A 27,921-nucleotide genomic window follows, 5' to 3' on the forward strand; every position below is an offset into this window, starting at 1 on the left:
GATCTTCTTACACCCGTACAGTTGGCAGAACTCTTGGAACACTTCTGCTTTGAAGGCTGGTCCCTGATCGGTCAGTACCTTCTCCGGGTAGCCATGGGGCCTACAAAAGTACTGCTGGAAGGCCTTGGCGGCAGTCCTGGCCATTAGATCCTTGACAGGTACAACCACCAAAAATCTGGAGTAGTGATCTACGATGGTAAGAGCGTAGATATAGCCTGAACGGCTAGGTGTCAGCTTCACATGATCCAGCGCGACCAGTTCGAGCGGCCGTTTGGTGATGATAGGCCGCAGGGGAGCCCGTTGGCTGTCACGGTCCTTCCGGCGTAGGCTACATGGACCGCACTCCCGACACCACTTCTCAATGGCTCTCTTCATGCCAATCCAATAGAACCTCCCTCGGAGCAGCCTCTCTAGCTTCCTCCATCCGAAGTGTCCGGCTCCATCGTGGTAGGCTCCCAGAACCATGGGCGCATCTCGCCTTGGCACCACTATCTGCCACACCAATTCATGAGTACGTGGATCAATGCTTCTCCTGCACAGCTTGCCATCATGGATAAACAGTTTGCTTCTCCCCTTCCACAGCTGTTGGGTCTCCTGTGGATCATCTGGGCCGGGATGCAACCCTGTCTGCGTCAAGAGCTCTTTCACCCGACGGACCGCGGGGTCACCATCCTGGGTTTCCGCCCACCCATGGTGGGGCAGGGGGTTCAGCGTGGCACCCGGTTGGTTTTTGTGCCTGTTCCTCACATGATGGGAGTTCTGAGTGGCTTTAGGGCGATGGAATGAAGGTAGCTCCATCTCTTAAAGTGCCTCCGGGTCTTCCTCTGCTTCTGGCAAATTGGGCATTCGAGACAAGGCATCAGCATTTGCATTCTTGTGTCCTGCCCGGTACTTGATGGTGAAGTTGTAGTTGGACAGCCGGGCCATCCACCGCTGTTCCAAGGCCCCGAGCTTGGCGGTGTCCAGATGTGTTAACGGATTGTTATCCGTGAAGACAGTGAACTTCGCTGAGGCCAGGTAGTGTTTGAACCTCTCTGTCACGGCCCAGACGATGGCAAGGAATTCCAGCTTAAAGGAACTGTAGTTGTCAGGGTTCCTTTCCGTGGGACGGAGTTTCCTGCTGGCGTAAGCGATCACCCTTTCTTTGCCTTTCTGGACCAGAGACAGCACGGCTCCTAATCCCACATTGCTGGCATCTGTGTACAGCACAAACGGTTGGTCGTATTCGGGGTAGGCCAGTACCTCTTCTCCCGTCAGTGCCGACTTCAAGCAAGTGAAGGACCCTTCCAGCCCCTCGTTCCAATCAAATGGGGTGTTCTTCCCTTTGGTCTTCTTTGATTGCCCCACCAACAGGTCTTGCAAGGGCGCGGCCTTCTTGGTGAAGTCCTTAATGAACCTCCGGTAATAGCCTACCAGCCCGAGGAATTGCCGGACTTCGTGGAGGTTGCTGGGCTTCGGCCAATCCTGGATCACCGTGACCTTGTCGGGGTCTGGGGCCACTCCTTCAGCGCTCACCACATGGCCCAGGTACTGCACTTTAGGTTTCAGCAGATGACATTTGGACAGTTTCACCTTTAAGCCAAAGTTGGACAGGGCTTCAAACACCTCAGCCAGGTGTTTCAAATGGTCTTCGTAGGTCTTAAGGTACCTTCAAACGAAACGACTCTACAACGAGAACGACAACGATCTGATCGCTGCAGCGTCGCTGTTTACATCGCTGTAGAGATGTCAAACACAGCAGCTCCAGAACGACGCAGGAGCGATCCTGTGACGTAGCGGTGACGCACTTATCGTTCTCACAGGTCGTTAGCTCCATGTTTAACATTGCTGGCATCGTTGCTTTTGCTGTCAAACACGACGATACACGCCGATCTGACGACCAAATAAAGTTCTGGACTTCTAGCTCCGACCAGCGATATCACAGCAGGATCCAGATCGCTGCTGCGTGTCAAACACAACGATATCGCTATCCAGGACGCTGCAACGTCACGGATCGTTGTCGTTCTCGTTGTAAAGTCGTTTCGTGTGAAGGTACCTTTAGAGAAGACAATGACATCATCCAAATACAGCAGCACGGTTTCAAAGTTCTTGTGTCCCAGACAGCACTCCATCATCCTCTGGAACGTCCCCGGGGCATTGCACAATCCAAAGGGCATGTAGTTGAATTCGCAGAGACCCATCGGTGTCGTGAAGGCCGTCTTCTCTTTGTCCGCCTCCGCCACGGGAACCTGCCAGTACCCACTGGTGAGATCTAAGGTAGAGAAGTAGTTAGCAGATTTTAAAGCAGCCAGAGACTCCTCTATCCTGGGCAGTGGGTATGCGTCCTTATGTGTAAAGCGATTCAACTGTCTATAATCAACACACATCCTCATTGTACCATCCTTTTTTTTAACCAGGACTAATGGAGCTGCCCAGGGGCTACAACTGTCTCTCACCACCCCAGCCTCCTTCATTTCTCGCAACATGTCCTTGGCACACTGGTAATGAGCTGGGGGTACAGGGCGGTATCTCTCTTTTATGGGCCGGTGATCTCCCGTGGGGATATGGTGTTGGATCCCTTTCACCTGTCCAAAATCTAAGGGGTGTTTGCTAAATACCCGCTCGTACTCGTGAACCACCCTGTAAGCCCCTTGTTTTTGATGGGATGGGGTAGAGTCAGTGCCCACATGCAATTCCCGACACCAATCTTTCGTGTGCCCTGCAGAACCGTTGTCCTCTGCCACGTTTGACGGGACCAAGGGTTCAGGTGTCCTTATCACACTATTGTTGACAGTGAACAGTTTGGCGAGCGTGGCATACTTGGTGAGATGAACCTCTTCCTCCCCACAATTGAGGACACGTACGGGCACCCTCCCCTGGCGCACGTCGACCACCCCCCGGGCTGTCAGAATAGTAGGCCTATTGTCTGAATACACGGGTTCTACCAAGGCCTGGTAGTCCTTTCCCCTGAGGCCTATGGCTGCCCGACACCATATTAACATTTCACTCCTGGGGGGTATCGCAATGGGGTTTGAATCACTCACAGTGACATGGCCAATCTCACCACCAGTCAGCTCTACCTGCTGTCTCTGCATCAGAGCTCTGATTTCTTTTTGCAGGGCACGTTGTTCGCTGTGGCCAGCGGTTTCGGCTACCTGTTGCAACAAAACAATAACTTCTGCAAGACAATTTTCTATAACATTGGTACCGATAGTCATCATGGGATTACATTCTCGGCGGTCAATATCAACAATCACAATCCCCTGAGCTTTCAATTCCACCCGCCCCACTTTGATAGTGGCCTCTTTATACCCCACTTGTGGCAATGGCTGACCATTACTGGCTATTATGGTGAAATCGTCATCGGGGCCACGAGTAATATCGGTGTCCTCCCAATACCGTTTATAGAGTACATAAGGCATAGTCGTCACCTGAGAACCGGTGTCCAGCAAAGCATTCAGGGGGATGCCGTCAACCACTACAGGAAGAACTGGTCGCCCTCCAATGTATTTGGCTCTTCAATGCTGTGGGCCTGACCGTCCTATTCCTGGGGGTTGGCCCTTTGCCCCAGGGGTTGCTCGTTTAAAGGACAGTACCTTGCAAGGTGGCCCACCTGATGACAGCGGCGGCATATGGGTCGTCCATCCTCATGGAAGCGATCGTTGGACCGGCCTCTGGTCGGCGGGGTCCTCCTCTGTCGCATCCAAGGAACATCCTCCGGTCTGGTGGCCAGCTGGATCTTCTCCTTGGGGGCCTCCTGTAGGGACCGCACCGTCCGGGCCAGGGCAGCAACGCTCTTGGTCAGCTCCTGCATCTGAAGGCGGAGTCCTGCAGGGGAGTCGTCTTCTAGGCTCTGGGCATCGGCCTCGGCGGCGACTGGAACATCCGACGCCACCTCCTGGTGGTATGTGAGAGCGGGACGCCTAGGAGGTGCTGCACGGCTAGGCTGTCGCTCCTGCCATGCCTGGATAGCTTTATCCTTGAATTGCGCAAAAGTCAAGTCTGGATTTTGCATGGCCAGGAAGTGCAGTTGACCCCGTTGGTGGCTGCACAGGAGCCCCTCAATGAACCGCTCCTTCAGGAGTTTATCCTCATCCTGCATGCTGTCAGGGTCACTCTGCTTAATGGCCCGCATTGCCTCCTTAAGATTAAGGGCATAATCCCGTAAGCTATCCTGCGGCCTCTGCTTGCACCCATAGAAAGTCAGTTTAATTTCGGTAGCAGTGCGGGTATCAAAGGTGGCTTTAAGCTTTGCAAAAACCTGCTGTGCAGTTCCCTTTTCCGCGGCGGGCCAGGATTTCATTTCTCTCAGAGCCGCCCCAAAGAGTTGGTTTGTTATCAGATGAACCTTCTAAGGCTCTGTCAGGGGATAGAACTCGAGCAGGCTGCAGATCCCTTCTTTAAAGTCAGTGAATGTATGTGAATCCCCGGAGTATCGTGGGAGCCAGGCCGCCCCGGGCAGGTATGGCATAGAGAAGGGCAATATAGCCTTTGCGGTAGCGGCGGTGTCCGACTGGCTGATGGGGCAACGGGCTCCGGGGCTGCCAGTGGTGGTATTAGGGCCGCGGCTTCGCCCGCTGCGGGGACCGGAGGTGCCCCTGCGTCCACGGCTGCGGCCGCCACCTCCTCTCCTCCCGACTCGGACATGGCTGTCCCTTCCTCCCACTAACCTGCTGGAGGTCGGAGTTCCTCTTCCGGGATTGGCGCCTTACCGCGCTTTTCCGTTCCGCGCTTCTTTTGGCCGGTTCCACCCACAAAGCTAAGGCTCCTCCTTCCGTGCGCGGCAATGGCGAATTTTGGCGGTAAATGACAATACACAGTCCTTGCAATAAGTCACAGTAGTTCCAAGCACAGTAAATCACAGTTCCAAGGCACACATGACCTGATTCTTCAGGCTTAAGTAGATCCTGTTCGTGACGCCAAGTTGTAGCGCCCCCACTGCCGCAGGGCCGAGGGGTACCCGGTACCGGGCCTCTGAGTCTCTGCTCTGGGGTTGTCACGTTGGCTAGACCCGGTCCGTGACCCTGCTGAGGGGCGTACAGTAATAGATGTGGATGGTGGTGGTGGTGCGGTGCAGTAAATAACGAGGACACCAGGTTGCAGTCTCTTTACCTCTTTACTGAAGGCTTCAGGTGTCCAATCCAGGGCACTGTTAACCGGGCTGTCTGAGACCGGCCGGTCCGAAGGCACATCAGGAGTCCCCTTCACAGGTGGGAATCAGCGTCTACCTTCTAGCGCTTGTGTGTTGTAGTCCTTCCCTGCTGAGCACCCCGGGATAGTCCTCACAACTGCTTCTGTCTGTCTCTGATGCTCGTTCTCTCCGTCCCCCAGATGATATGGCTAGGACGCACCCGTATGACGGGGTAGGCCTGGAGTTCTTCCGGGACTCTAGAGTCGCCCCTCTCCCACAGCTGCCTCCGTTGTCTGCTTAGGTGTTTTAGTGAGACAGCCAACCCGGTACCGGGCCTCTGAGTCTCTGCTCTGGGGTTGTCACGTTGGCTAGACCCGGTCCGTGACCCTGCTGAGGGGCGTACAGTAATAGATGTGGATGGTGGTGGTGGTGCGGTGCATTAAATAACGAGGACACCAGGTTGCAGTCTCTTTACCTCTTTACTGAAGGCTTCAGGTGTCCAATCCAGGGCACTGTTAACCGGGCTGTCTGAGACCGGCCGGTCCGAAGGCACATCAGGAGTCCCCTTCACAGGTGGGAATCAGCGTCTACCTTCTAGCGCTTGTGTGTTGTAGTCCTTCCCTGCTGAGCACCCCGGGATAGTCCTCACAACTGCTTCTGTCTGTCTCTGATGCTCGTTCTCTCCGTCCCCCAGATGATATGGCTAGGACGCACCCGTATGACGGGGTAGGCCTGGAGTTCTTCCGGGACTCTAGAGTCGCCCCTCTCCCACAGCTGCCTCCGTTGTCTGCTTAGGTGTTTTAGTGAGACAGCCAACCCGGTACCGGGCCTCTGAGTCTCTGCTCTGGGGTTGTCACGGTGGCTAGACCCGGTCCGTGACCCTGCTGAGGGGCGTACAGTAATAGATATGGATGGTGGTGGTGGTGCGGTGCAGTAAATAACGAGGACACCAGGTTGCAGTCTCTTTACCTCTTTACTGAAGGCTTCAGGTGTCCAATCCAGGGCACTGTTAACCGGGCTGTCTGAGACCGGCCGGTCCGAAGGCACATCAGGAGTCCCCTTCACAGGTGGGAATCAGCGTCTACCTTCTAGCGCTTGTGTGTTGTAGTCCTTCCCTGCTGAGCACCCCGGGATAGTCCTCACGACTGCTTCTGTCTGTCTCTGATGCTCGTTCTCTCCGTCCCCCAGATGATATGGCTAGGACGCACCCGTATGACGGGGTAGGCCTGGAGTTCTTCCGGGACTCTAGAGTCACCCCTCTCCCACAGCTGCCTCCGTTGTCTGCTTAGGTGTTTTAGTGAGACAGCCGACCTATAATTGGCTGTCCGGCCGTGGTTTGAAGTAATACTTGTAGTCTCTTACTTGCTCGGCGTTCCGGCCACCGACTGTTGCCCCTCAGAAGGATGTTGCCTCGATCTTACAGCACGACTCCTTCTGGTTCTATCACTTCTTTGCTGTGTCCCCGTTGCTCACTGGTTTGTGCTATTCTTAGGAGTCTGCCAGGATCCCATCCCTGACAGGTCCTCTCACTAGCTCTTCCCAGTTACTTCTCTCTGTCTTCCTGTCCAACCCCCAGTTTTACCAGAGTGTGAGGAGTGGCCTACTAGATAGAACCACTCCCCCTGGTGGCCGGAGTGTGAAGTGTAATGTGAGTGTTACCTGATCAGGTGAACTCCTTTAGTGCAATCAGACGTAACATCACCCCCCTTAGCGGCAGAGCGACATTACTGCAACGACCAGGACTCTGGGGCGCTGCACATACATGCTTGGGGAATGTCCATATGGAGTTATTTCTAGATGGTAATTCACAAGGTTTCTAGTGGAAACTTTGAGAGTTTATCAAGCTTTTGGAGCGTTTATTTTACTGAAGCGTTTTGGTTTTTTTTGCAGCCTTTTGATTGGACAGTGACTAGTTTGGACAAGGCTAGCAGACAGAAATATGAAACTTATGTCTGTCAAGCTATGATTTTTCCAACACAAATACAACAGGCCTCAGCCTGACATAACAGTCTGTATTAATTTTTTTTTTAGGGTTTTGTAGAATTAAAAAAAAAAAGAACAAGGCTAGCAGACAGAACTATGAAACTTATGCCTATGAAGCTACGATTTTTGTCCAACACAGATACAACAGGCCTCAGCCGGACATAACAGTCTGTATTAAATTTTTTTTAGGGTTTTGTAGAATAAAAAAAAAAAAAGAATAAGGCTAGCAGACAGAACTATGAAACTTATGCCTATCAAGCTATGATTTTTCCAACACAGACACAACAGGCCTCAGCCTGACATAACAGACTGTATTAAATTTTTTTTTAGGGTTTTGTAGAATTTTTAAAATAAAAAAAGAGTGGAACAAGGCTAGCAGACAGAATTATGCTACGTATGCCTGTGGAAATACGATTTTTCAAAAACAGAAACACCAGGACTCAGCCTGACATAACAGACTGTATAAAAAATTTTTTTGCTTTTGGCTGAATTAAAAAAAAATTTAAAATAAAAAATGTGGCACAAGGCCAGCACACCGAACTATGCTACGTATGCCTGTGGAAATACGATTTTTCAAAAACAGAAAAACCAGGCCTTAGGCTACTTTCACACTAGCGTCGGGAACAACCCGTCGCTGTGCGTCGGGCCGACGTTCCCGACGCTAGCGTGGTCTCCGCCGCACAACGGGGGCAGCAGATGCATTTTTCCCACACATCCGCTGCCCCATTGTGAGGTGCGGGGAAGTGCGGGGAGGTGGGGGCGGAGTTCCGGCCGCGCATGCGCGGTCGGAAAAAGCGGACCGTCGGGAGCAAAAAACGTTACATGTAACGTTTTTTTTCCCGACGGTCCGCTACCACACGCCCAAGCGTCGCAAAATGGACGCAACGTTTGGCAATGCGTCGCAAATGCGTCGCTAATGTTAGTCTATGACGAAAAAACGTATCCAGCAAGAACTTTTGCTGGATGCGTATTTTCGGCAAAACGACGCATTTGCGACGTATTGCAGTTAACGCTAGTGTGAAAGTAGCCTTAGTCTGACATAACAGACTGTATAATTTTTTTTTTTTTGGTGAATGTTTGAAAAAAAAAAAGAAAACTGCAGATAGGTATATAGTAAATAAGCAGCAGCAGGCAGTTATGGAGCTTTGTGAGGGATGCAGTGGGAGCTATGTACGCACATACAGTGCCTGCAGCCTTGCACTGATGTGGATATGCTGTGCCCTGCCTACCTAGCGCTGCAATCTCGGGACCCACGAATTAGCCCTAAGGGCTTGTTTCTACTTGCGAGAAACACGTCCGTGTCTCGCATGTGGAAACCAAGCTCTGGCGCCGGCACTTGGGAGCGGAGCGTGCAGCTCCATGTGTTCCTATGCGGTCGCACGCTCCGCTCTGGAGTGCTGGCGCCAGAGATTGGTTTCCACATGCGAGACACGGACGTGTTTCTCGCAAGTGGAAACAAGCCCTAAGGGTATGTGTACACGCTGCGGATTACTCTGCGGATTTTTCCAGACTGATTTTGGTAAATCCGCAGGTAAACCACACTGGCCACAGCGGTGTATTTGTGCACCTGGATATTAAATACTTAAGGTGTGTGGTCCCTTTTATTGTGGTTCGGGGGTGTGGCCCCTTCCAGGCTCTGCACTCATCCACCCAGCTTTCCCAGACAAGGTTTTAATTGTCAGCTGTGCGCCTGCTTTCACTTCCTAGGTCAGATGAGGCCCAGTAAGGCACATGGAGAGGTGAGACATTAGTGATAAGGGCTCCTTCTCATTTGCGTGTAATAAGTCCGAGTCTCGCAAGTTAAAACCCGGCTCTGCTGACGGCATTTGGGAGCGGAGCGTGCAGCTTCATGTATTGCTATGCAGCCGCACGCTCCGCTCTGGAGTGCCAGCAGCAGAGCCAGGTTTCAACCTGCGAGACTCGGACGTATTTCACGTGAGAAGGAGCCCTACAGGTCATGCTCAGACACACATCACAATTGGATTGCTTTTGCATTTTTTGATCAAAAAATGTTAACGGAGTGCCTAACTTTTTTTAAAAGTGTATAGTATTACTGGAACTTATGCACTCATTAAAAGGGATGTCCAGGTTTCGCCCAAAAGTCTGCAGCTTGTGAGTCCTCACAGACGGCACTGCCAGGATTCTCTGGTGCCTGGAGCGGGCAGTCATGTGACTGCATATGCAATATGAATACTCTCGGCCACATTACGACTAGACGTGCGCGGCCTCACTCATAATAAGTGAACGGAGCGAAGCTGTGTACGTCTAGTTGGAGTGTGTTTGGAAAATTGCAAATCGCACACCTACTACAATAGGAAGAGTCTGAGCAACAAGAGCATTTTTTTCACGTGCTTTAAAAAAAAAGTGACTAAACGCACTCCTCCCCAACATCCCTCCCCCCCCCCCCAAAAAAAAAAAAAAAAAACCAAACAAAACAAAAAGCATTTACTGCTTTTTGTAAACATATTCTTAGGATTCTTCAAAACTGACTCATTTACTAGTGGTCCTGTGCTTTTTTTTCGTTTACAATGGTGGTGTTTGCAGCAGAAATACTAAAGAAACAGCCTTTTTAGCCTTCCTATTGACCTACTGTACTGTGTTGTTTGGGGCATGTTGAAACATCTAACCACTTGGCATCTTCTGAAAGCATACATTTTTTTTTAAAAGAAGCATATGAACAAGTGTTTTTATATACAAATGAATGTTAATTTCTCTGAGGTTTTTTTTTTTTTTTTGCAACGTTTTCTGTGCAAAAAATGGCTTAAAAAGATAGTGTGAACATACCCTTAGGGTCCCTGCATATGATGCAGATTTATTTGTGGTTGAATTGATGCAAATTCTAAAAACTTAGCATTTATTACATTCATGTTTTGTAGTATATTTGTAGTAGACACCCATACTGTTAGGGTATGTGTCCACGGGCCGTATTACATACGGAACAGCTGCGGATTGAACGCTGCGTGGAGCCGCAGCGTTCAATCCGCAGCGTCCAGATGTTACAGCATAGTGGAGGGGATTATATGAAATCCCGTCTCCATTATGCGTGGTAACACGCATCCGGCGGCCCTGCGATTCCGGACATGCGGTGCGTCTTTTTAGATCGCAGCATGTCCGTTTACCTTGCGGCGCCGCTGCGCCGCCCCAAGGTAAAACACAGCGCCCTATGTGTGGGGCGTCTACAGAAGGGGGCGGAGCGCGTTTTCCGCTCCGTCCAAAGCGCCGGCCATCCTGAACGTGGACACGTACCCTTAAGAGTTGTGACTGAGCACAAAGTCGCTGATTCCGTCCCTTACCCCCCAGCAGGCCACGGAGATCATTAGAAATATTTGTCTTGTAGTAAAACTGTCTTTCCTCCATCCAGGGTAATATATCCCATCTGGTGCTTGGGGACGGGGACAACATGGGCCTGTGTAATTTCAAATGCCAGGGCTGAATTTCAGCCCCAGTCCGTACCTGCATAGATCTCCCTGGTGATTGTATGAGTCCAGTGGGCGGTCCTACTTAGTGATTGATAGTCTTCCATGCATGCAAACACTGAATAGGACCGCCCACTGGACTTGCATACAATCACCTGGGATTTCAGTGATTATAATAAGTCATACTGAATCTGTTCCCACATACCTACCAGATATACCATTCTGCTCGGCTTCTCTCTATACTGTGCTGTGCACAGAGCTGACTGCAGATACAACGTGACAGGTTCCCGTCATTCAGTGCTACCTAGCTTCAGAGATCCATTCAAGCTTTCCACAAGTAGATGTAAATCAGTCAGGTCTGGGGCCTGCTCTGCCCATGTCTATATTGGGGTCTGCAGGCACATAGCAAGGTGAGATAAAGGAGTTAAGGACCATCCCGATTGGGCACACCTGGTCTATTACGCTTTTTTGATCAAAATATTGTGAACCAAGTCCTCTTGCATGTACTAATGCTATTTATTTACTTATAACAGGATATTTGCTCATTTTGCTTTTCTTAGGCTTTGCATGTTTATGGCCACAGTGTGAACGTGCACCTACAGATTGCTCTTATAACAACAAGTCTGCTGGCCCAGGTCTTTAGTTGGTCTGTGAGGTGGGCATCCATACACTGCGGGCACTACCACCCTCTGTGAGGTGGGCACCCATACACCTGCGGGCATTACCACTCTGTGATGTGGGCTCCCATACACTGCAGGCACTAACACTCTGTGAGCTCGGCACCCATACACTGTGGGCACTACCACTCCCTGTGAGGTGGGCACCTATACACTGCGGGCATTACCACTCTGTGATGTGGGCACCCATACACTGTGGGCACTACCACTCCCTGTGAGCTGGGCACCCATACACTGCGGGCATTACCACTCTGTGATGTGGGCACCCATACACTGCGGGCACTAACACTCTGTGAGGTGGGCACCCATACACTGCGGGCACTACCACCCTCTGTGACGTGGGCACTCATACACTGCGGGCATTACCTATCTGTGTAAGGTGGGCTTCCATACACTGTGGGCACTACCACTCTGAGGTGGGAACCTATACACTGCAAGCACTACCACCCTCTGTGAGGTGGGCACCCATACACTGCGGGCATTACCAGCCTCTATGTGGTGGGCACCCATATTGAACGTGTGGTACTCGGTCTGGTACTTGGTACTGGGTCTGGTACTTAAAGGGATGTCACGGCGGCGGTGACCCGGTCCGTGGCCCTGGGTGCCCATGTTAAAGGAAATGTCTTTAAAGGGGTTTGCAAAATAATATAAGTTCGTGACGCCACCTGTGGTACTTGGTCAGGGGTGACCGACGCTGCTTAAAAGGGGTCCTCAGGGGTAATCAGTAGCGTAGCTACCGGGGGGGCAGAGCCCTGGGCCCGATGCTCTGAGGGGGCCCACCCGGAGCTACACTACTGCAACTGTATCGGCGCGCGCAGCGCTCCGATACAGTTACATTCTGTTGCATTCTGTGGCAGAGCAGGGAAAATCGATCTCCCTGCTCTGCCGCTATGGGGCCCCTGAGCAGGTGGGGGGGCCCGGTGCCATCAGTCATCGAAAAACCAGCTGTACCGGCATTAAGCCGATACAGCTGATCGCAATGATGGGAGAAGGAGCGCTGCGCTCCTTCTCCCATCATCCCCCTGTCAGTGTTGGCGTCTGACTTCGCTGACACTGACAGCGGGCGCAATGACGTCACTGCCCGGCGCCCGCTGTCAGGAGATCCGTGGGAGCAGCGCAGGAACCAGGATGAAGAGAGGTGAGTATTTATTTATTTTTTTTATGGGTGCTGCTGCCTTATTACAGGGTCTGACTGTGGGTGCTGCCTTATTACAGGGTCTGCCTATGGGGGGGCTGCCTTATTACAGGGTCTGATTATGGAGGCTGCCTTATTACAGGGTCTGCCTATGTGGGGGCTGCCTTATTACAGGATCTGACTATGGGGGTGCTGCCTTATTACAGGGTCTGACTAAGGTGGGGGGGCTGCCTTATTACAGGGTCTGACTAGGGGTGCTGCCTTATTACAGGGTCTGCTTATGGGGGGCTGCCTTATTACAGGGTCTGACTATGGGGGTGCTGCCTTATTACAGGGTCTGACTATAGGGGTGCAGCCTTATTACAGGGTCTGACTATGGGGGTGCTGCCTTATTACAGGGTCTGACTATGGGGGTGCTGCCTTATTACAGGGTCTGACTATGGGGGTGCTGCCTTATTACAGGGTCTATGGGGGTGCTGCCTTTTTAAAGGGTCCGACTATGGGGGCTGCCTCATTACAGGGTCCGACTATGGGGGCTGCCTCAATACAGGGTCTGACTATGGGGCTGCCTTGTTACAGGGTCTGACTATGGAGGACTGCCTTATTACAGGGTCTGACTATGAGGGTGCTGCCTTATTACAGGGTCTGACTATGAGGGTGCTGCCTTATTACAGGGTCTGACTATGGGGGCTGCCTTATTACATTATTACAGGGTCTGCCTATGGGGGTGCTGCCTTATTACAGGGTCTGCCTATGGGGGTGCTGCCTTATACTACAGAGTCTGCCTATGGGGGTACTGACTTATTACAGGGTCTGCCTATATGGGGGTGCTGCCCTATTAGTGTCTGCCTATAGGGGCTGCCGTATGCTATAGAGTCTGCCTATGGAGAGTGCATTATACTATATTGTGGACTATTTGGTGCATTATGCTACTGTATATGGAGGCTATCTAGGGGGCCATCATACAGTATGGAGATTACAGTGTGGGGGTCATTATACATTGTTGGAGCCATCAAACACTTTGGGGGCTACTAAGGAGTCAGTATACTGTGTGGCTGCATTATACTGTGTATAAGAGAGCATCATGCTGTGTATAGCAGAGCTGTACAGGGGGAGACTAGGGACTTTATTAAATGTAAAGTGGGCACTTATTGTTATAGGGGATCTCAGGTTACTGTGGCTATCAAAGGGGCACACAGGGCATTATTACTTTCTTGGGGCAAAATATGGGCATGTCTTTCTAGGGCACTTGCACCTGGCATTACTATATTGTAGAGAGTTGCTTTAGAATTTAGAGGGCACAGAGAACCGCACAGCAGGTGCAGTAATAGGGACACATACGGCAGCAGCAGCTCAGTATTGGGGTATCAGGTGCAGTAATAGGGACACATACAGCAGCAGCGGCTCAGTATTGGAGTATCAGGTGCAGTAATAGGGACACATACGGCAGCAGCTCAGTATTGGGGTATCAGGTGCAGTAATAGGGACACATACAGCAGCAGCGGCTCAGTATTGGGTTATCAGGTGCAGTAATAGGGACACATACGGCAGCAGCTCAGTATTGGGGTATCAGGTGCAGTAATAGGGTCACATACGGCAGCAGTGGCTCAGTATTGGGGTATCAGGTACAGTAATAGGGACACATATGGCAGCAGCGGCTCAGTATTGGGGTATCAGGGGCAGTAATAGGGACACATACGACAGCAGTGGCTCAGTATTGGGGTATCAGGTACAGTAACAGGGACACATACGGCAGCAGCGGCTCAGTATTGGGGTATCAGCAGGATGAGGAGTTTGTGCAGGTTGGTAATAGATGGTGATAGGGCTGTAATATGAGAAGTGAAATATGTCTTTGTTGTATTCTCTGCAGACGAGTTGTAGCTGGAAGAAGTTGTCATGTCAGTCTGGGCCAGATGGAAAAGACGGGAAAAATGAACGATTCCATCAGAAAGGACGTCAGCGGTAAGGCTTCTTTCACACTTCAGTTTTTTGGCGTCAGTCACTTCCGACATAATGACGGATCGACGGATCCGTCACAATAGTTGAAAAAACGGATGTAACGGATCTGTTTTTTTGACGGATCCGTTACTCGGGGGTTGTATATACTTTTTGGAGCATGCGCAATTGAAAAAAATTGAAAAAACGGATTGGGCCGACGGATCCGCCGAAATGACGGTCGCGACGGATCCGTCGCCCATAGGTGGCCATTCTATGAAATGACGGACGCGACATCCGCCATTTCAACGCAGACAAAAAACGTTGCAATGACCGTCAATGTCTAGATGACGTCCGCCAAATTTTGACGGATCCGTCGCACGACGGATGGAACGGACGACCATCCGTCACAATCCGTCGCTAATGCAAGTATATGGGGAAAAAAACGGATCCGTCGAAAAGAAAACGGATCCGTTTTTTGAGGAAAATGGCGGATTTAGACTGACGCCAAACAACTGAAGTGTGAAAGAGGCCTAAGACATTATCTGTAACTGTGCAGTGATCTGTTATATGTTCTGTAGGGCTGGTATCTACGACTGACCATATGGCGGTAATATCCATATTGGTCTTCATATAAAGATTATCTTCAGTAACAGCACTGTCATCTGCTGAGTTTCTCCTCCAGTATTAGGGCGCGTCAACGAGTTGTAATCTAGGTTACCTGGTTAGGGGCCCACTCAGAAGTTTCGCCCCTTCCCTGAACCAAACCCCTAGCTACGCCTCTGGGGGTAATGTTATGGCAGCAGGGATGGTATGGCTACCCACAGGTGAAGTTGGGTCCCCAGGGATCCCGCTGTGGTTGGCAAGGATAGTGTGGTGCCGGAAAATAAACAGAGGACACAGGGTTGCAGTCTCTTTACCTGGTTTACTGATTAATTCAGGCAGCCACAGTCCAGGGTACCAGATCACAGGTACAGGTAAGGTCCAGCTTGGAAGCGAATCTGGAATCCCCTTTACCAGGTAGGGTTGGAAGCCTTCCCTCTAGCGCTGCGTTGTAGTCCCTTGCTGCCTTAGGCCTCACATAAGGTCCTCATGTTTTCTCTCTGTCTCCCTACAGGTAGGACACTACCCGTACGACAGGTCGCTCGAGCCTTTTTACAGGATCTCTATCACATCCCAGGCTCTATCTGCTACTGTGTCCTCTGTTGCTAATGGTGGACAGGTAACTTGCAATCTGCTGTCCGCCGGTTTCTGCTCTGGGGCATAGTTACCCCCACAACCTCGGTCTTCCAGCTACCGGTATCTGCGCTCAGCGTGGAGGAAGCCCAGTCGCAGCTTCTCTCTCCAGCTCTCAAATCTCCTTTGCTCCTTTTCCTCCTTCACACTCTCTACAGCTTGTTCCGTCCTTTTCTCTCTCCTTTCCAGGAGCTGCAGCACCTCACGTGGCACGGCCACTCACTCATCTGTGACAGACTGCTCTAACTTCCCCTTCAGCCAGAATATATAGGGTATGTGCACACGTTGCGGATGCGTGTGCGGATTTTTCTGCGCAGATTCTGAAAAATCCGCAGGTAAAACGCCCTGCTTTTTACCTGCGGATTTACTGTGGTTTTTGTGTGGTTTTCAACTGCGTTTTTACAACTGCGAATTACAGTTATGGAGCAGGTGTAAAACGCTGCGGAATCCGCACAAAGAATTTACATGCTGTGGAAAAAACGCAGCGTTTCCGCACTGTATTTTCCGCAGCATGTGCACTGCGGATTTTGTTTTCCATACGTTTACATGGTACTGTACAACGCATGGAAAACTGCTGCGAATCCTCAGCATCAAATCCGCAACGTGTGCACATACCCATATAGGGGAGCCACCCACAAACTGGATCAGAGCTCCCCCTTCTGGCCTGGATTAAGAGAATGTTGCATTTTTGTGAATACCTGATAAAAGGAATCCTTCCTCGCTTCCAAGCATGACATCACTCTCCCCGTGAGGAATGCAATGCCACTGTAACAACCAGGAAGCTGGGGTGTTACACATACACTACCACTCTCTGTGATGTGGGCACTCATACAAGGTGGGCATTACTCTGTGAGGTGGGCACCCATACACTGTGGACATTACCACTTTATGTGATATGGGCACCCATACACTGTAGACATTACCACTCTGTGATGTGGGAACCCATACACTGCGTGCATTACCACTCTGTGACGTGGGCGCCCATACACTGCGAGTATTACGAGCCACTGTGAGGTGGGCTCCCATACACTGCGGGCATTACCACACTGAGATGGGCACCCATACACTGTGGGCATTACCATTCTCTGTGAGGTGGGCACTCATACACTGCGGGCATTACCACTCTGCGACGTGGGCGCCCATACACTGCGAGCATTACCAGCCACTGTGAGGTGGGCACCCATACACTGCGGGCATTACCAGTCTGTGAGGTGGGCTCCCATACACTGCCAGCATTACACTGTGTGTGGTGGGCTCCCATACACTGCCGGCATTACACTGTGTGAGGTGGGCTCCTATGCAGTGCGGGCATTACACTCTGTGAGGTGGGCTCTCATACAATGCGGGTATTACACTCTGTGAGGTGGGCTCCTATGCAGTGCGGGCATTACTCTGTAAGGTGGGCTCCCATACACTGCGGGCATTACACTCTGTGAGGTGGGCTCTCATACAGTGCGGGCAGTACACTCTGTGAGGTGGGCTCCCATACACTGCCGGCATTACACTCTGTGAGGTGGGCTCTCATACAGTGCGGGCATTACTCTGTGAGGTGGGCTCTGATACACTGCTGGCATTACACTCTGTGAGGTGGGCTCCCATACACTGCTGGCATTACACTCTGTGAGGTGGGCTCCCATACACTGCGGGCATTACACTCTGTGAGGTGGGCTCTCATACAATGCAGGTATTACTCTCTGTGAGGTGGGCTCTGATACAGTGCGGGTATTACACTCTGTGAGGTGGGCTCTGATACACTGCTGGCATTACACTCTGTGAGGTGGGCTCCCATACACTGCTGGCATTACACTCTGTGAGGTGGCCTCTCATACAGTGCGGGTATTACACTCTGTGAGGTGGGCTCCCTTGCAGTGCGGGTATTGCACTCTGTGAGGTGGGCTCCCATACAGTGCGGGTATTACACTCTGTGAGGTGGGCTCCCATACACTGCCGGCAGTACACTCTGTGAGGTGGGCTCTCATACACTGCGGGCATTACACTCTGTGAGGTGGGCTCCCATACACTGCGGGCATTACACTCTGTGAGGTGGGCTCCCATACACTGCGGGCATTACACTCTGTGAGGTGGGCTCCCATACACTGCGGGCATTACACTCTGTGAGGCGGGCTCTCATACAGTGCGGGTATTACACTCTGTGAGGTGGGCTCTCATACAGTGCGGGTATTACACTCTGTGAGGTGGGCTCCCTTGCAGTGCGGGTATTGCACTCTGTGAGGTGGGCTCCCATACAGTGCGGGTATTACACTCTGTGAGGTGGGCTCCCATACACTGCCGGCAGTACACTCTGTGAGGTGGGCTCTCATACACTGCGGGCATTACACTCTGTGAGGTGGGCTCCCATACACTGCGGGCATTACACTCTGTGAGGTGGGCTCCCATACACTGCGGGCATTACACTCTGTGAGGTGGGCTCCCATACACTGCGGGCATTACACTCTGTGAGGCGGGCTCTCATACAGTGCGGGTATTACACTCTGTGAGGCAGGCTCTCATACAGTGCGGGTATTACACTCTGTGAGGTGGGCTCTGATACACTGCTGGCATTACACTCTGTGAGGTGGGCTCCCATGCAGTGCTGGCATTACACTCTGTGAAGTGGGCTCACATACACTGCCGGCATTACACTCTGTGAGGTGGGCTCTGATACACTGCTGGCATTACACTCTGTGAGGCGGGCTCTCATACAGTGCGGGTATTACACTCTGTGAGGCGGGCTCTGATACAGTGCGGGTATTACACTCTGTGAGGTGGGCTCTGCTACAGTGCGGGCATTACTCTCTGTGAGGTGGGCTCTGATACACTGCTGGCATTACACTCTGTGAGGTGGGCTCCCATGCAGTGCTGGCATTACACTCTGTGAGGTGGGCTCACATACACTGCCGGCATTACACTCTGTGAGGTGGGCTCTGATACACTGCCGGCATTACACTCTGTGAGGTGGGCTCTGATACACTGCTGGCATTACACTCTGTGAGGTGGGCTCTGATACACTGCTGGCATTACACTCTGTGAGGTGGGCTCTGATACACTGCTGGCATTAAACTCTGTGAGGTGGGCTCTCATACAATGCGGGTATTACACTCTGTGAGGTGGGCTCTGATACACTGCTGGCATTACACTCTGTGAGGTGGGCTCTGACACACTGCTGGCATTACACTCTGTGAGGCGGGCTCTCATACAGTGCGGGTATTACACTCTGTGAGGTGGGCTCTGATACACTGCTGGCATTACACTCTGTGAGGTGGGCTCTGATACACTGCTGGCATTACACTCTGTGAGGTGGGCTCCCATGCAGTGCTGGCATTACACTCTGTGAGGTGGGCTCACATACACTGCCGGCATTACACTCTGTGAGGTGGGCTCTGATACACTGCTGGCATTACACTCTGTGAGGTGGGCTCCCATACAATGCGGGTATTACTCTCTGTGAGGTGGGCTCCCATACACTGCGGGCATTACACTCTGTGAGGTGGGCTCTCATACAATGCGGGTATTACTCTCTGTGAGGTGGGCTCTCATACAGTGCGGGTATTACACTCTGTGAGGTGGGCTCTGATACACTGCTGGCATTACACTCTGTGAGGTGGGCTCACATACACTGCCGGCATTACACTCTGTGAGGTGGGCTCTGATACACTGCGGGTATTACACTCTGTGAGGTGGGCTCCCATACACTGCCGGCATTACACTCTGTGAGGTGGGCTCCCATACACTGCTGGCATTACACTCTGTGAGGTGGGCTCACATACACTGCCGGCATTACACTCTGTGAGGTGGGCTCTCATACACTGCTGGCATTACACTCTGTGAGGTGGGCTCTGATACACTGCCGGTATTACACTCTGTGAGGTGGGCTCACATACACTGCCGGCATTACACTCTGTGAGGTGGGCTCCCATACACTGCGGGCATTACACTCTGTGAGGTGGGCTCCCATACACTGCGGGCATTACACTCTGTGAGGCGGGCTCTCATACAGTGCGGGTATTACACTCTGTGAGGTGGGCTCTGATACACTGCTGGCATTACACTCTGTGAGGTGGGCTCTGATACACTGCTGGCATGACACTCTGTGAGGTGGGCTCCCATGCAGTGCTGGCATTACACTCTGTGAGGTGGGCTCCCATACAATGCGGGCATTACACTCTGTGAGGTGGGCTCTCATACAATGCGGGTATTACTCTCTGTGAGGTGGGCTCTCATACAGTGCGGGTATTACACTCTGTGAGGTGGGCTCTGATACACTGCTGGCATTACACTCTGTGAGGTGGGCTCACATACACTGCCGGCATTACACTCTGTGAGGTGGGCTCTGATACACTGCTGGCATTACACTCTGTGAGGTGGGCTCCCATACACTGCCGGCATTACACTCTGTGAGGTGGGCTCCCATACAGTGCGGGCATTACACTCTGTGAGGTGGGCTCACATACACTGCCGGCATTACACTCTGTGAGGTGGGCTCCAATACAGTGCGGGTATTACACTCTGTGAGGTGGGCTCCCATACAGTGCGGGTATTACTCTCTGTGAGGTGGGCTCTGATACAGTGCGGGCATTACACTCTGTGAGGTGGGCTCTGATACAGTGCGGGCATTACTCTCTGTGAGGTGGGCTCTGATACACTGCTGGCATTACACTCTGTGAGGTGGGCTCCCATACAGTGCGGGCATTACACTCTGTGAGGTGGGCTCTCATACAGTGCGGGTATTACACTCTGTGAGGTGGGCTCTCATACAGTGCGGGTATTACACTCTGTGAGGTGGGCTCTCATACACTGCCGGCATTACACTCTGTGAGGTGGGCTCTCATACAGTGCGGGCAGTACACTCTGTGAGGTGGGCTCTGATACACTGCTGGCATTACACTCTGTGAGGTGGGCTCTGATACACTGCTGGCATTACACTCTGTGAGGTGGGCTCCCATACACTGCGGGCATTACACTCTGTGAGGTGGGCTCTCATACAATGCGGGTATTACTCTCTGTGAGGTGGGCTCTGATACAGTGCGGGTATTACACTCTGTGAGGTGGGCTCTGATACACTGCTGGCATTACACTCTGTGAGGTGGGCTCTCATACAGTGCGGGTATTACACTCTGTGAGGTGGGCTCCCTTGCAGTGCGGGTATTGCACTCTGTGAGGTGGGCTCCCATACAGTGCGGGTATTACACTCTGTGAGGTGGGCTCCCATACAATGCGGGTATTACTCTCTGTGAGGCGGGCTCTCATACAGTGCGGGTATTACACTCTGTGAGGTGGGCTCTCATACAATGCGGGTATTACTCTCTGTGAGGCGGGCTTTCATACAGTGCGGGTATTACACTCTGTGAGGTGGGCTCTGATACACTGCTGGCATTACACTCTGTGAGGTGGGCTCTGATACACTGCCGGCATTACACTCTGTGAGGTGGGCTCTGATACACTGCTGGCATTACACTCTGTGAGGTGGGCTCCCATACACTGCCGGCATTACACTCTGTGAGGCGGGCTCCCATACAGTGCGGGCATTACACTCTGTGAGGTGGGCTCACATACACTGCCGGCATTACACTCTGTGAGGTGGGCTCCCATACAGTGCGGGTATTACACTCTGTGAGGTGGGCTCACATACACTGCCGGCATTACACTCTGTGAGGTGGGCTCCCATACAGTGCGGGTATTACACTCTGTGAGGTGGGCTCCCATACAGTGCGGGTATTACTCTCTGTGAGGTGGGCTCTGATACAGTGCGGGCATTACACTCTGTGAGGTGGGCTCTGATACAGTGCGGGCATTACTCTGTGAGGTGGGCTCTGATACACTGCTGGCATTACACTCTGTGAGGTGGGCTCCCATACAGTGCGGGCATTACACTCTGTGAGGTGGGCTCTCATACAGTGCGGGTATTACACTCTGTGAGGTGGGCTCTCATACAGTGCGGGTATTACACTCTGTGAGGTGGGCTCTCATACACTGCCGGCATTACACTCTGTGAGGTGGGCTCTCATACAGTGCGGGCAGTACACTCTGTGAGGTGGGCTCTGATACACTGCTGGCATTACACTCTGTGAGGTGGGCTCTGATACACTGCTGGCATTACACTTTGTGAGGTGGGCTCCCATACACTGCGGGCATTACACTCTGTGAGGTGGGCTCTCATACAATGCGGGTATTACTCTCTGTGAGGTGGGCTCTGATACACTGCTGGCATTACACTCTGTGAGGTGGGCTCCCATACACTGCTGGCATTACACTCTGTGAGGTGGGCTCTCATACAGTGCTGGTATTACACTGTGAGGTGGGCTCCCTTGCAGTGCGGGTATTGCACTCTGTGAGGTGGGCTCCCATACAATGCGGGCATTACACTCTGTGAGGTGGGCTCTCATACAATGCGGGTATTACTCTCTGTGAGGTGGGCTCTGATACACTGCCGGCATTACACTCTGTGAGGTGGGCTCTGATACACTGCTGGCATTACACTCTGTGAGGTGGGCTCCCATACACTGCCGGCATTACACTCTGTGAGGTGGGCTCCCATACAGTGCGGGCATTACACTCTGTGAGGTGGGCTCTGATACAGTGCGGGCATTACTCTCTGTGAGGTGGGCTCTGATACACTGCCGGCATTACACTCTGTGAGGTGGGCTCTGATACACTGCTGGCATTACACTCTGTGAGGTGGGCTCCCATACAGTGCGGGCATTACACTCTGTGAGGTGGGCTCTCATACAGTGCGGGTATTACACTCTGTGAGGTGGGCTCCCATACAGTGCGGGCATTACACTCTGTGAGGTGGGCTCTCATACAGTGCGGGTATTACACTCTGTGAGGTGGGCTCTCATACAGTGCCGGCATTACACTCTGTGAGGTGGGCTCTCATACAGTGCGGGCAGTACACTCTGTGAGGTGGGCTCTGATACACTGCTGGCATTACACTCTGTGAGGTGGGCTCTCATACAGTGCGGGTATTACACTCTGTGAGGTGGGCTCTCATACAGTGCGGGTATTGCACTCTGTGAGGTGGGCTCTCATACAGTGCGGGTATTACACTCTGTGAGGTGGGCTCTCATACAGTGCGGGTATTACACTCTGTGAGGTGGGCTCCCATGCAGTGCTGGCATTACACTCTGTGAGGTGGGCTCACATACACTGCCAGCATTACACTCTGTGAGGTGGGCTCCCTTGCAGTGCGGGTATTGCACTCTGTGAGGTGGGCTCCCATACAGTGCGGGTATTACACTCTGTGAGGTGGGCTCTGATACAGTGCGGGTATTACACTCTGTGAGGTGGGCTCTCATACAGTGCTGGCATTACACTCTGTGAGGTGGGCTCCCACACACCGTGTTAGACAACTTTCCGGAAAGTTGAGCGCCCCCCTCCGCCGCAGCGCCGCCTGTCTCCGGTTCTCGCGAGATCCGCGTCCTGTCTGTGGGAGTTGCAGGGAGAGGGGAAGAAGGCAGGCGGCATCATGGCGGATAGAGACAGTGGAAGCGAGCAAGGAGGAGCGGCGATGAGCTCCGGTGGCAGCTCGTTACACCCCGCCTCAGGGATCGGGGGCTCGGCTCTGCAGCACGACACCCAGGAGCTGGCCTCTAAGCGGGTGGACATTCAGAACAAACGCTTCTACCTGGACGTTAAGCAGAACGCTAAGGGCCGCTTCCTGAAGATAGCGGAGGTCGGGGCTGGGGGCAATAAGAGCCGGCTGACCCTGTCTATGTCCGTGGCCGTGGAATTCCGCGACTACCTGGGGGATTTTATCGAGCACTATGCGCAGCTCGGACCCAGCAACCCCGACATGGCGCAGGACGAGCCCCGGCGGGCGCTGAAGAGCGAGTTCCTGGTCCGGGAGAACCGAAAGTACTACATGGACCTGAAGGAGAACCAGCGCGGCCGCTTCCTGAGGATCCGCCAGACGGTGAACCGCGGCCCGGGCCTGGGCTCCACACAGGGGCAGACGATCGCGCTGCCGGCGCAGGGACTGATCGAGTTCCGCGATGCCCTGGCCAAGCTGATCGACGACTACGGGGTGGAGGAGGAGCCCGCAGAGTTACCCGAGGGCACTTCCTTAACTGTGGACAACAAGCGCTTTTTCTTCGATGTCGGCTCCAATAAGTACGGGGTGTTCATGCGGGTGAGCGAGGTGAAGCCCACGTACCGCAACTCCATCACCGTCCCGTACAAAGTGTGGGCCAAATTCGGCCACACGTTCTGCAAGTACGCGGAGGAGATGAAGAAGATCCAGGAGAAGCAGAGGGACAAGCGCGCCTCCGAGCAGCAGCAGCAGCAGCAGCAGGAGGAGGCCGACGACGGCGACGACGATTGATCCCCGCCGAGCGCGCCACACACGACGAAAAGAAGCGAACTGTTACGAAGTCGTCGGGAGCACCGCCCACCACCTCCACAGACTGACAGTCACTCCCATCGCTGGATGTCGTCCACTTCCCCACCTCTAACAGTAAGCAGCTGCTAAACAGAGTAATAACCTTATCTATGAACCGTGTTTCCTACTTGATGATGATGATGACCGCAGAGAGGATGGTGTTTCTGTCCCTAACTCGCCCCGAACTTTTCTACACCCGCTCTGATGATGGCGCTCTGACAGACACAGGTCCTTTCATGTCGCTAATAACATTTGACTTTAGCACAAAGATGATGAGAATATTTTAGAAGCTATTTTGTTACCAAATGGCCAGGCTGGGCAGGAGGTGGCCCCCTGTCGCTGGGCAGGGCTCTAGGCATGCTGTGTGTCCGTGTTATGCCGCCCCGCGGTGTGTAGACCCCAGGTACATAGGTTATCCAATAAAGTGCTCTCTTTTCTACAATATGCATTGCATCTGGGCCTAGAGCAGAAGCGGTCGGTGACGATTATGTGAACATGAAACAAATGATTAAACGAGAACATTTTAAATGAAATTTTGTTAATTTGTGATTTTTGCCAGTTGACCTGATAATTTATTTCCAGTCTGAAGCTTGTTCCTCTTTCTAAATGTCTGCCATGTATATATCTCTGTATTTATAGACTAAAGGTTTATGTATAGATGCTGAACAGTATGTTTTGTATTACACATGGAAAACAAATATATCGTTGATGACTTTTGATGCACTTCTAAATCCATTATTAAAGAAGGTTTTTAATTAGGTCCTTTTCCTTATTCTGAGAGCTGTGCCACCGCTGCCCGCCGACACAGGGCGCTGTCACTAACCTTCTTTTTGCTGTGTCTTTCAGCCGCCTCCTTGTACCATCACGACACTGTGTATTTGTGTTTCCTTTGGCTTAGGACGCATGGGACTGGATCTCTGCCCGCTCAGATGCCAAGGAGGAGGGTCATCCGTGCCAGTTACTGGATACTTATTTGCGAATGACTGTAATGTACGTATCTCCTGGTCTCGTTGCCACCTAATGGGTTGCCTGGCCTTTTGAGATTTTATAACTAAAGTTTAGAATGGTAGAAAATGAGAGTAATCTTCACCTTACCTGTCCTGTGACCGTTCTCTGTATTCTTGTCTCTAGGGATAACATTCCAGTATGGACATAGATCACTGCAGCGGTGACCACTGGTGTCCACTGCAGAGGTCACATATTCATTTGTAAAGGATACAGAGACCGGCGGGGGACACTGGAAGCACCTGGATGGTATTGGTAAGGGTGGTTAAACATACCCAGCATTCATGGTCCAAGTACGGACCGCGACATACTGACCGGCCAGGGGTCTGCTACCTGTACTCACCAGTTTCATATATACCTAAGAGGATGAGGCTGCTGATTTTAGGTAGAGACCCACAGCTGGTCCAGACATCGCAGTCCGTTACTGGACTCTGTCGGAGGTTTGAAACCAGATCAAGTATTTTATTTTCTCCCATTCCAAGCTTTTAGTAAAATAAAGAGCTGAGCATCCCCTTTTAAAAGGAATTTGTCAAGAAGAACAACCCTCCATCCTCCAGTTCACACAAGGTCATGCAGGGCTTTAAAAAGTAAATCCATCTACACTTCTATATCGTCTATCTGTTGCTGCATTCTTCAGTAACTACGTTTTCATTGATCTGCGCTGTCACGCTGGGCATGACAGAGCACTAATAAAGCCTCTGCCTCCCCAAGTTGTTTTCCCCTGCTATTATCGGCCTCTTTAGCTTGAGTGATTACTTCACTGTGATGTCAGCCACCAGGCAAGAAAAACGGGCAATGTTCATGAGGCTGGTACTAAGCAGAGAACCAACCTCAGGAAGTAGAGGCCAGGAAAGTTCTGTCACTCCCAGAGCGCTTAATGCGCCATTTGCATATGAATGAAAACACTAATTAATTGAGAATGCAGCAGCAGATAGAAGATATAAAGGTGTCTATGGATTTACATTTCAAAAACCTCCATGGCCATATCTGCTTTATGGGTGGTTGATCTTTCCTACAGATTCCCCTTTAATAAACAAGGCTCAGCTGATTATATAAAACTAAAATGAAAACTAATTAATAAAACTTTAGGTCGGGGATATAATCGCGGGCAAATGGGATCTATGAACTACCCTGTAGGTGGCCACCCCCCAAGTAAGCGGCATATGCCAATCTCCAGCACTTTACTCTGTCAATATGCAATTGTTTAGCATCACTTAAAAAAAAAAAAGCTGTGTATAGTGTAATTTTTCATCATCTAGGTTAGTGTGTACAATGGCCAAATAACCTAGGACTACTGGCCATGACTGCCCCAGTAAATGCCCATCAGAGACGGGAAGAGTCCTCACCCGGAATCATTGAGAGGAGTGAGAACTGCAGGGAGTGTGATTTCTGTGCATTATGTAGGAGGACGGCCAGATCCACAGGTCAGGAGCGCCGCTTTATATGGGGCGTCCTCTCTGGGCTGCAGTGCATGGTATAGCGGCATAATGACTGGTGATCTGCATTCAGGTGTTTTCAGCCTCCTCTGAGTGCCCAGTATCGGGACCCAATTCCAGTGATGTGTTGCTTATTGGGCTGCTTGTTGCAGTTTTGATCAAATCAGTGTGTTACCCGCTGTGCATCTATCCGTTTTCTGAATGCTGAGGTTTGTATAATTCTGTCCACGCCACTGATTAGCAGCTTTAAGTGTACACTACATAAGCAGAAAGCTACAAATCAGTGGTGGGGGCAGGGTTATACAGAGCTAATGAATATGGAGGATTACACTGCAGCAGATTTACTAGTCCACTAGTGATAATCTCCTGCTGATAAAACTGATTTATCAGAACTACAGTAAGTAACACAACGCTGAGAACCTTTCAGCAGAATTTCTCACTGTAAAGTAAGGGGACGGCCATAATGGCACTGGGACACTGATAACTGATACTTTAGTTGCAGGAATCCGATCAGTGGTTCTTTATTAATCATGGTGTTAAGTTTTCTTCTGCTGATGACTTCTGTGCATCGTGGTGGGCCTGGAGGGTCGGCATTCTTCACTGATTTACCTCGAAGACCCCACCCCAACTCACAGAAGATGTCATCAGAAGAAAACCATGATTGGTTCTTTTACTCATCAGATTCCGTGAAGGGTCTCAGTGTTCTGGGTGTAATAGCGCCATCATGGCCGCACCCTCACTGTACACTGCTAGATCCTGCCGACAGGTTCTCTTTAATTTATACATAGTTTAGGTGGTGAAAGAAAATTGAGTAACATTTTTTTTTCTTGGCATGGACTTCAACACTAAAAAAGCTTGAAAAGCCCTGGTTTAGACCACAGCTTCTTTTTTCCTTATAGGGGCATCATGTATTAGAACGTGATGATACCATGTCAAAATTAAAATAAACTTGTTCAATGTACCTGAACCAGGTGTTAGTATAAATAGCTCTGAAAGGGTTAACTCTTCAGCTACTCCAGAAGCGCTAGTGAAAGTGGGTGGTCTGTCCAGCAACTTGGGGGCACCTTGAGGTTTGAGAAAGTTGTCTAGACCTCATGTTCTGTCTTGTCAACCCCCTAAACCCTAATCTTTTTTTTTTATGATGTTCCCAAACTAGATATATTGTATCTCCAAACATCCCAGATTTCATGGTTAAAGGGGTTTTCCCGCAAATGAAAGATCATTTATTTCAATAGATCTTGGAATAATAATTGGATGTATTTAATAATGTTCCTGTGCTGAGTTAATCTTATAAATGTGCCCCTGCTGTGTACTGTGTAATGACGGTGTCTGACCGTACAGGAACATGGTCTGATCATACCTCATCTTCTGGGCAGGGGAGGAAGAAAAAGAGGATACAGACATTACAGCACTGGATCACAGCTCCTGGGCAGGAGAAGGAAAAGAGAGGATACAGACATTAGAGCAGGGGATCATAGCTCCTGGGCAGGAGAAGGAAAAGAGAGGATACAGACATTAGAGCAGGGGATCACAGCTCCTGTGCAGGTGAAGGAAAAGAGAGGATACAGACATTAGAGCAGGGGATCACAGCTCCTGGGCAGGAGAAGGAAA

General features: G+C 51.4%; 1 protein-coding gene across 1 annotated transcript; it reads left to right on the plus strand.

The window, feature by feature from the left end:
* Positions 1-22,911: 22,911 nt before the first annotated feature.
* Positions 22,912-24,627, plus strand: PURA (purine rich element binding protein A). The gene has a single exon (XM_077266027.1). It carries the CDS (start codon positions 22,958-22,960, stop codon positions 23,810-23,812), a length of 855 nt encoding a protein of 284 aa, XP_077122142.1. The 5' UTR covers positions 22,912-22,957; the 3' UTR covers positions 23,813-24,627.
* The last annotated feature ends 3,294 nt before the right edge of the window (positions 24,628-27,921 follow it).

The sequence above is a fragment of the Ranitomeya variabilis genome, chromosome 5 (genome assembly GCF_051348905.1).
Source record: "Ranitomeya variabilis isolate aRanVar5 chromosome 5, aRanVar5.hap1, whole genome shotgun sequence".
Lineage (NCBI taxonomy): Eukaryota > Metazoa > Chordata > Amphibia > Anura > Dendrobatidae > Ranitomeya > Ranitomeya variabilis.